At 33.8% G+C, this 10,887-nt stretch overlaps 1 protein-coding gene across 1 annotated transcript in view; it reads right to left on the bottom strand.

Annotated features, from left to right (window-relative positions):
• Positions 1-4,726: 4,726 nt before the first annotated feature.
• LOC117168732 (isocitrate dehydrogenase [NAD] subunit gamma, mitochondrial) overlaps positions 4,727-10,887 on the bottom strand; it is a 60,357-nt gene continuing 54,196 nt past the window's right edge. The window contains exon 2 of the mRNA XM_033354465.1: positions 4,727-6,555. Within this exon, the coding sequence (XP_033210356.1) occupies positions 5,617-6,555 (939 nt within the window). The 3' untranslated portion in view covers positions 4,727-5,616. The remainder of the gene's footprint in view (positions 6,556-10,887) is intronic.

The raw sequence follows: 10,887 nt of genomic DNA, 5'->3' as shown, positions 1-10,887 counted from the left end.
TGTAACCACCTATCTCACGGTTGTGAGACGTGGTTGTGGCTGAAATTTTACCGCGATTTCGCTGGAAGCGGATGCAATTTTTCAGATTAGCACCCGCTCCCGTCGAAATCCTGCGGTTGTCCTTATGACAAATTTTTAATTATATATATAATTATAATGCGGTTGTCCTTATGACAAATTTTTAATTATATATATAATTAAAAATTTGTCATAAGCACAACCGCAGGATTTCGCCGGGAGCGGGTACTAACCTGGAAAATTGCACCCGCTCCCAGCGAAATCGCGGTAAAATTTCAGCCACAACCACGTCTCACGACCGTGAGATAGGTGGTTAGGGATGCTTTTCAGGTTAATAACCAGTGAAAGCTTGGCACCTCCAAGAGCGCCGATTATACGGACGATTAGTTTAATAGAATATTCCGGGTACAATCGTCGCAACTCGCTTATAATCCGCACGCGTGCGAGTCAATACGCAATTATTGTGCGCGCATATTGTTATCTGGGCATTAGCTTGTGCCAAAAAAAGCGAATTTTCGAATTTCATACCCACAACGAGTCAAATTATTCCTAAGCGTAATACAACCCTGCTCATTTTTTTTACATTTTTTATCAACAATTAGATATTGCGACTTGCATTGTTAGTTCTTATGAAGTTTTCGTTATTTTAACATAGGGAAATATAATTTTTTTTACTTCAAATTTAAACCTCTTAATGTTCACCGATTTTACTTCTATTGGAGAAATCGTTTCATTATAGACTGAAAAAGGATTTCCTCATATAATTTCTTTGAAAACTTCAAATTTTATTGATAAAACTGACCATTAAAAAAAGCTATTTTTGATCGAAATGAACCAAAATCATGAACTTTGTGAAACATTTAAACACGATTAAAACTTTATTTTACTTCCAAACTTGTTACCATGAGTGGTTAGGGTGCAATTGTGCATTGAAGAATGACGCCAGGTATATACTGGCATCAGTTTGAGTGACAGTCTAGACCTGGCTTATTAAAATTTTGGTTGTTAAGAATAGTAGGTATCATGGGTTTTTAAATAAAATAATATTTAAAAAAAAAACTTTATTAGAATACTTTACCATTCATGATCATTTTGAAATATTTAAAGATTTTGAAAAATTAGAGAGTAAAAAAATGGTTGACTTTTAAGCTAAATATCCTTTCATGTGTTGATTAAAATAGCATCAACCCAGGCAAACTTGACGTGAAATTTTATAATAGTAGGATTAAATGTGAAAACAGGTCCGCCCACCATGAACTATTTACATGTTTCATTAACAGGACCGCTACTCTCTCAGAGGTATGTGATTAAAAATTATATTCCGAATATGGCCACAGAATTTGTCCTACACGTCTCAGTGTTCTCCTAGATGCAAAAAGTAGGGAAAAGCCTAGGGATTTTCTAGTCCCACAGGCCACACAAAAAATTTGTCTGCATGAGACAAGTGACTAGGCTACTCTTATGGATTTTGAGCGACTGAATCCAAATCTATATAATAAGATCTTCAATTTCCGTAGAATTGCCCAAGCTAGGGGAAACAGAAGGCACACTAGAGAATTTCTGTGAACAAATTAAGTCTCTGTATGTCGCGAGACGAAAGAATATAACATTCATGTGTCCATTTTCGCGTATACTAGTATTATCAAAATAACGTCCAGAATATCCATAGGTTTTTTCCTATTTTCTGCATCTACGGCAAAAATGAGACGCGTAAGAGAAATTCTGAGGCTACATTTGGATTCAGCGGCTCAAAATCCATAAGGTTAGCCTAGTCACTTGTTTCGTGCTGACAAATTTTTTGTATTGCCTGTGTGACTAGAAAATCTTTAGGCTTTTCCTTAATTTTTGTATCTAGGGGAAAACTGGGACGTGTAGGGCAAGTTCTAAGGCCATATTCGTATTCAGCGGCCCAAAATCCATAAGGATAGCCTAGTCACTTGTCTCATGCAGACCTTCTTTTGTGGGCCTGTGTAATTGAATAGGATTGGATTTAAGTAGAATGGAATGAATTAGATTGAATTGGATTGGGGTAAAGTGGATTTAATTGTAGTTAAATGGATGGGTTTTACGAATATAAGCTATTGTCCTGTTACCGTTAAGAAAGCGTCTATAATCCTATTACAAATAAGCTTTAGTCTATCTTTGCACTACGGATAAGAATGCCCCTACCTTCTTGTTGTAGGAAATTTAGTAAACACGTACTTGTGTTAAAAGAAATTAATAATCTTTAAAAAGCTTGGTTTTGAAAGTTATAGGAGCTGAAATTACATTACAAACTGTAATACAAAATACTGGAGTTTTGAATTCGTAGGAACTGTTCTGAAAAATTATAGACTATTTATTCCTCCTGAAAACTTAGCTGAATGAGGTTAGACGCATTCTTATCCGTAGCGGGAAGGTAGACTAAAGCTTATTTGTAATAAGATGATGAACGCTTTTTTAACGGTGAGCGAACAACAGCCTAATATTCGTAGAAACTATCGAAATGAAGTGGAATGGACTTGAGTGAAGTGGATTGGAAAGAATTGGATTGGAATGGATTGAACTGAATGGAATTGGAATTAATTGGGTTGGATTGGAATGAATTGAATTAATTGGATTGGATACTTAGATTGGATACTCAACCCCTGAGTAACACTTTGCTTCGTGTGAAATGCAGTACTCGCCTCGACTCTGACTCGTGATGCAACTTTCATACGCGGTGAAAAAATTCCAGTTAGGATTCTTGTATCACAAGTAACTATTTTCAGGGTGAAAAATACAGAACGATTAATAAAGAATCGCATTAACGTAACAATACCGCGCTGAAGCAAGTTGCTGAAGACCCAAAGATTACTGAATCGCGCCGCGGCAAAAGTCCGCCAGAAAGAACTTTTCCACTTTGGTCTTTAATTGCTTACTGTTCGGATTACTGAAAAAATCGACGGTGGCACTGTCGCTTGTCTTGTGCGTTGACTTGAAAATACAGAGGGCGCGTTCGGCAGTTTCATTTGAAATAAAGAGTTGCAGCTACTTTGAATGAAAAATGAGGTCGTTTTGTCACGTACGCAAGAACTTGAGGGTTAAACAAAGTCATTTTTACGAAAAAAACGAAAACAAATGCAAGCGTTCAGCCTTAAAGTTAAGAACCGTAAGTCCATTCTAATAAAAGGCCTTAAATAAACGATAGTTTGAACCTTGAACTTCAACTTTGAGGACATCCATAAATGACATCACGCACTCAGGGAGGGGGTCAATTCTGCGGATTTTTCTGTATGGACACAAATTAATTATAATTCTGTTCTAATATAATAATACGTTGTATTTAAATAAATTAAAAGAAATTAAAAAAATGTTGGAAAAAATAGATGACAGCGAGATTTAGAACGTTACCCGGTGAACTAGAAGGGCCATTGAAAGATTTTTCTTACAATGCATATGAATTGTTCGAAAATGTCTAATTGTATATTGTACGCAAAGTTTTTTTTTGTAGGGTTAATACTCTTTAACTGATGTAATTAGGTATACCGATGCAAATGAGTGATGGTATTTATTCTCAAGAAATAAATCACATATAATCCTTATTTTCTCTACAGATATTCATTTATTTAAAATCTAATTATAACAAATTTTTTTCTAATTGTACGTCTATTTTAATCAATTAATAAATCTAATGAAAGTAAGAAGAGAAATTTCATAAAAAACGAGATACTTGTTTAAAAGCATGGCAACTTCCTTTGGTAACATAGAAGCATGTAGTGTGTTTTTTCCATCGAGTTCATATCTAGCTCATTATTGAGTTTATGGCTATGTTTTTCATTGGCCATGCACCTACTAATAAGAAAGACATAAAATCGATCCTAGTAAAAAGGAACCCTAGCCTATGATATCGAAGAGTCCAAATAACAAGGTTCTATTTCGATACATGCAAATAGAAGGGCTGTATCTCGTGGCATTCACGTTGAAAGTTTCTGGTCGACTTTTAGTATATTTGAGATGTAATGCGCTATAGTACTTGCTATACAATTCTTAAGTGCATCATAACTAGTTTCAAAAAAAATAAAATTACCTATACTTTATACGATTGAAGTTCGCGATGTTTATAAACGAAAATATAAAATCTTTAAAAAATATTTGAACATGAATTTGTATTTGTTTAGCGATCGGGAAAAATTCTGAATTTCTACTAAAAATCGGTGCTTGAATTTTCTTTGATTAGGCACTTTTATATGATATCAGGCTACACAAAAAAACTCATTGCACTCTTAAATTTATTCGCAGAAAATCGGAAAAACTAACTTTCCTACTACTCGTACTAACTTACTTTCTTTACTAACACAAGGAAAAAGTATTCCCAATATCATTATCGGAAGACTGCGATTAGAACAAAGTTAGAATTTTTCCCGAATTTTGTGTACATTTCCGAGTGCTTGGGTAGTTAGAGGCAGTCTTCAGATAAGGATATTGGAAATAAACTTTTTCTTGTGTTGCTGGACATTAGGCAAAATTAATTATTTAAGGAAAATTTAAAAACCAGAAGTTTAGAGGAAAGTTAGAATTTTTCTATATGCATTTTAGTGTGTGGGTGCACAAAACGCAATCTTCCGTTAAGAATAGTGGTATGATATTTTTTCTGGTATTATTCGACATCCAATACAAGCATATACCCAAAGAATATTCAATAACCGATCATCTCGAGGAAAATTAATTTTTTCCGAATTTTCGTTCACATTTCAGTTATGTAATTACAGATAAAAGTAATTAATAATGGAAAATCCCACATCCGAGCGATTAGTGGAAGGTTAGAGTTTTTCCTGATATCAAATATAGCTTATTTCATTAAAAAAATAAACATGACGTTATAATGAATTATTGCCATTTAAAATCATAGATTACCCCATTTTTACAATAATCGAACAACAACAAAATTGATTTTAGTAATCTATAAAAATTGTATATTTTCTTTTATAAGTTTTGTGAAATTCAGTATGTCAACCGTGGCGAATCACTAGTTTTTCACAAACCGTAACTCAGACTCACCTCGCGATTTGGGTTATTTATGAATAACTTAAAAACGAAATTAACAACAACAAGAAAACAATTAGGAGGGATTTTATTCCTCTCCGAGAGAGCTTCAAGCATTAGTAATTTCGGTAATTTTGAATTCCTTCTTTGTGAGATAACATACATATGAAAGTTTTGGTAGTCTAACCTTTGAACGACGTGGGAAGTTGACATTTTAAGCATTATAAGTTTCTTACAAATAAATATATATTTATTTATATGGGAAATAAAGTAGACATCGTGTGATCTATTCAGCCCAAGATCAGTTAGAAAATACAATTACATGTTAACCCCTTAATGGCTTTGTCAAATTTATTTTAGAGATTCACCCCGGTTGACGGTATATTTTACACATTTAAAAATAAATAGCAATTACAGCGATAATAAAAACAGTATTTTTACATTGTATTTTATGTCTACAATGCATCTCAGGATTATTTAACATTCAAGGGGGGGGGGGGGTCAAGTTTCAATTTACTAGACGTTACTAATTCTACGAGTTCCAACATGTGTCTGTTTTCTAGGCTTTGAAAAGAGACAATATGATCAGTCTTTTTAGATCGAAGCAATCTTAATATGTTTCTTTATATTTTCAACAACATCTCTACTAGTGGCCGTTCCACCGAGGTCTGGCGTATGTACTCCTTCATTAACGGTTTTGTTGATGGCATTCTGAATCAAAACAGCGTGCTCTTTGTGGCCTAGATGGCGTAACATATCTACAGCAGCATTAAGCATAGCGATTGGATTTGCGACATTTTTTCCTGCTATACGTTTACCCGTATTGCGGGTACCCGGCTCAAATATCGTGTAATGATCTCCATAATTTTTCCCTGCTAAAAGACCAGCACCGCCTAATAAACCGCAAACTACATTTGATACAATAGCTCCATACAAATTTGTTGTGAGGACAACATCGAATTGATGAGGATTTGCCACGAGTTGCATGCAGGTATTATCGATGATCATATCATTGAATTGGATATCAGGGTAATCTTTAGCGACCCTTCGTGAAGTTTCTAGGAATAATCCATCAGAAAGTTTCATTATGTTTGCTTTATGCACCGTGGTAACTTTTTTTCGATTATTACGCTTTGCATATTCGAAAGCATAACGTGCAACACGTTCGGAATTAGATTTGGTGATAACCTTCATACTTTCTACTACTCCATCAACGCTTTCATGTTCCAGCATAGCATATTCTCCTTCCGTATTCTGTCTAACGATTACTATGTCTATGTTTTGCTGTCGTGACCTGACACCTTTGTAGGACACACAGTGCAGAACATTGACGTACAGATCTAGTTCATTACGCAGAGCAACATTGCGAGAGAGGACTCCAGCTTCTCTACTTCGAGTTTCTATATTCCCTTTCAGTGCAACTCCATTCCTACGAATAGCTGTGATCGCATAATACAAATCATCGTTATTATCTGCATTTGGATCAATGTCGATGTCTTCAAAGTCTACTGGTACTCCGGCAAAAGTAAACACCTAGAAAATGATAAAGAAGTATAGATGATAAAGAACTTTAGACATTTAATCTTTAGCACGAAATCATGTTTTTGGTAGCAATCATACCAATAGTCGAAATTCATCGTATATGACGACACTAGCGTCCTGAGTAAAATGATAGTAAATGCAGAATCAGTGAACTGTGATAAACGAATATAACTGATTTTCATCAAGTCTGCTCGTTTAAATAGATCTTAACCCATAAGTAGGGTACCACGCGTTTATTCTCTTTTAAATTAGTTAAATCAGTTAAGTTTTAATTATTTAGTTAAACTATTAGTTATTTAAGTAATTAGTTAAATAAGTAAAGGAGCTAATTAGTTTAAGTTACTTAAAGTAATATAGCTGAGGCATCGAAAGGAGTTGAAAATCCGCGACAGACAAAAAATTTCACAGCTGATGGATTAATATTCTTTGACCTGTTTTTAGTAAGGTTCCATCACGTAAGAAGGCAATACGTACAAAATATGAATAATTCTCTGCAAAGATAATTATCAGTCTTTATTGGAAATATTTCATCTCTACAGATTGCCTAAAGGATTTAGGTCCTTTTTTATGTTTCAATTTATGGCGGTCCAACCTTCAGGATTCCGATACACGAAACGCAGTTACGAAAGGTTTATTTCAAAATTGAAAACAACAGGTATTGTGTATTTCAAGCTCTTAAATGTGGCCTCAGTTATTACCCCGCAGCTTAGCCATTAAAATTTGCTAAAAAAACTCTAAATATCTGAGTCGTGGGCTACAATAGACATGGCTAAAATACAACCGTAAATAGGTCCACTTTGACCGATTATCTTAAGAAGGTAAACTTGGTAAATAGGATAGTTGAAATCTATGCATTTGAGGCGTTAGGCCATGCTCTCAGGTCTCGAATTCTATGCTTTCAGATCATAGAGTCCGAGACTTTAAAGTACGTAAAAATTGTAGCTCTAAAATCACGCGCTTCTGTGAAATAATCTCTTTAAATTTTTCTCCGTGCAGCCTACGTCATTTTTTCAAAGAAATTTCTTAATTTTAAATATATTTTTATAAAAAAAAGTGTTTAACAAATTTGAAGATCCTTTTTGGTTGAACAATGTTTGTCTTTTCATTTTTTTCGTCTTATGTAGTTTTTCCAAAAATTAAACTTTTTATTTATAACGCTGTTCATTACATTAAAACAAAAACTACGTGTCCTATTAAAAAATTATTCATGAAAAATGTATAATTCTTTTTTGTTCGAGCATCAATTATCCATTAATTTTTTTCAAAGCTTGCCTCATTTGTCTCAAAATGTATTTCTTTGATTTTTATTTTATTTTTAAGAATCCTTTTTGAATGCACAATTTGTGTCTAATAATCTGTTTCCATGCCTTGCGTCATTTTTGTAAAAAAAAATTATTGCTAATGTTATTTTTCACTATTAAAACGAAAACAACGCATCTTAGCAACAAATGAGTAATAAAGGATATAGCCGGGAATAAATAATAATCATTGAATAGCAAACATTGTAACAACATTGTAACAAAGAGATACAATCATTATTCGTGGTAACGTCATTTTAAAATTTTTTCGAAGTTTCATGTATTTATCTGCTCTAGTTTCATATTTATTGATAATATATTCTTCACCAAGTTCCTCATTTATCTCTATTACACATTTTGTTTTTGGGAATAAACTGCTCAAAATGTCTGCATGTCTGATTATTCTCGACAAATGTGGAATATAAGCTAATAGTACCCTATCATCGGAAATTGTCGGTACGATCATCGACAGCACGATTAAAAATCACTGCTGAGTTTGAAACGTAATTGCTCGTTTTCAAAAGAAGCGAGATTCTTTTTATGAAACCTTTAAAAAGCTTATTGAATTTCGCTTTGAATGAGCTCTAATGGAGATATTTTGGATCTTTTGAAGATAATTTAGCATTCAAGAAGATTTAAAAATGTAAGAATTTCTCGAATTTTGTATATCCACCACGACTTTATGGCACGACCTAGTAAAATTGTAGAAAAAATCATAAATTTATACCAGACAGTCTTCAAGGTCTTATCTTGAATTGAAACCAACAAAACTTTAAAAATCCATAATTGTTCTCGATATACGACTAGCAATTTCCAAGCGTATCTGATCTGAATTTCAAAAGATTTAGCAGCAAGTCTGGCCATCTGTGGTGATCGCTGACTGATATGCGACGCAGACAAGCTTCAACATTTATGTCATATCTTGGGAACCCGTGAATATTTTTGAAGTTTTATGGGCTTAAATTAAAGGTAACAAGTTGAAGTTAAGAAACAATATCCGAACATTCTCGATGATCACCGCTCTCGCGCTCGAAAACAGTAATTACTGACTGAAATTTGACATTCGAGACTTAGATTTGTTTAGTCATACCTCAAGAACCCATGGAGCTTTTTCAAGTTTTATTGGCTTAAATTAAAGATACGACCTTAAAGACTGCGTGTTATGAATTTAAGATTTAGTTACGACCTCGAGATATGAATTCAAGGTACAAAGTTTGAGAAAATTTCTCTTAGCCCTTCGTCAACCAGATGGTCAATATGAATCAGATACATAAAAAAATCTTTTTTCAAGTAAAAATAGAAAGACGCTTCTCTAATTGATATAGGCAGTTGATTCCCAAGTCCATCACCCCTAACTATGAAAGACCGTGATTACCTCTTTCTTTTTCGAAGTTTGGAAAGAAGAGACAGATTTTTCTCAAAAATACAAATAAATTGAAAATATATTGCGGGATTTCGGTATGAAAGAGATTGTATAAAATATTACTCATGAAATACTGTCTCTTCTTAGCTACGTTGAGAAAACTTGCTTTCTTTCGATAGGTTGTTAGATGTAAATGTTTAGCTAAGTCATAAATAAAATGAATACAGGCATCAAGTCCTCACTCAAGTTTAGAATTAAGTTCATCTGTTATGTTATCATATACTATGCAACTAAAATCAAAATGTGGCAGAATCAAGCTCTAAACCAGAAGTATGTTAGCGGAGGGGGGGGGGGCAGCGCCAACCAGTGGGGCAAAGGTGATTTTTCTTATAGTATGGCTATTATTTAATACTTTTAATTCTACTTTGGATCAAATAAATATATTTTATCAGAGATATAGTTTTACATACTAAAATGTCGAACATTTACGTTGCAAAGCAAAAATTATACAGAAAACAGTTTTTACCACGAAAGAATGGACGTTTCGCTGACCAAAATATAAAGTTTTCAACTTTAATGACAATCCTTTCAGTTTAAAATTTTGATATTTTGACAGATAAAACAACATAACCCAATTTAATTATATTAATTAGACGTAATTCAAGTCCAAAATATATTAAATCTCATAAGTAGGTGAGGCCTGGCCAGGGGGACTGACCCGACGAAAATAATATTTACAAGTGCTTAGGTGATATACGTGTTACAAGTTTCGTCGATAAATGATCGGCAATATAGAACAGCAACTTATCTTGTGGGCTACACAGAAGAAACTATTAAATATTATTATCAATCCAGTCGGTATGCAGGTTTCTTGTATTGACAAGGTAGAAACATTGCGTAAAATCTGTTTCTAGTAAAATGTCAACGAATAATAGGTTATATTACAGCTATCTCTATTTTTATTCAAAATAACTTATTCTTCTTATTGGGTATCTTTAAAGGTAATTTTTCCAGTACATACAGGTTGTTAGAAATAATTAAATTACCAAAACATTGTTATTTTCATATGTTTACTACTTATAGAAAATGATATAAAATAATGTAGAAATCGAAATGAGAAAAAAATAGATCAATTCAACATCTTATTAACTTTAAAAAAATCATTGACTGTTAACTCATTGGCGCTACCCCCCCCCCCTTCCCTTTACGAGCTGGAACAGGCAAGGATTCTTTGTTTCTTCTAAGATGGTGCAGAATTCTAAATGTTTTCTCGAATGTCGATTACCGGCTCTTTTCCGGATAGGGTTCTGTTCAATATGTATGCAAGATTGGTACTGGCCCAAGATTGGTACTGGCTATTTTCAATTGTTGAAACCTACCATTCAAGTACGATTCAAACCACCTAATTGTCATGTCTGACAGCTTAAAGGACGTCAACTTAAGCTGGGTGAGTTTGCGGTTTACAGAGTCAAATGCCTTAGAAAAGTCGAATAACACAACAATATTGATCTCTTTATCATATAATAGACCATAGACATTAGGCTGGGGCGAAAAACCAATATTGTGCGTCCAGGAAACGCCTGGGTGCGGAAAAGTGGCCCAGTCCAATCCGAAACTCAGCGCACTTTGAAATTTTGAAATCGGATAATATCTTCAGTCTGT

This window comes from Belonocnema kinseyi, chromosome 3 (genome assembly GCF_010883055.1).
Source record: "Belonocnema kinseyi isolate 2016_QV_RU_SX_M_011 chromosome 3, B_treatae_v1, whole genome shotgun sequence".
Classification (NCBI taxonomy): Eukaryota; Metazoa; Arthropoda; class Insecta; order Hymenoptera; family Cynipidae; genus Belonocnema; species Belonocnema kinseyi.
This window is presented reverse-complemented; position numbering and strand designations above follow the sequence as displayed.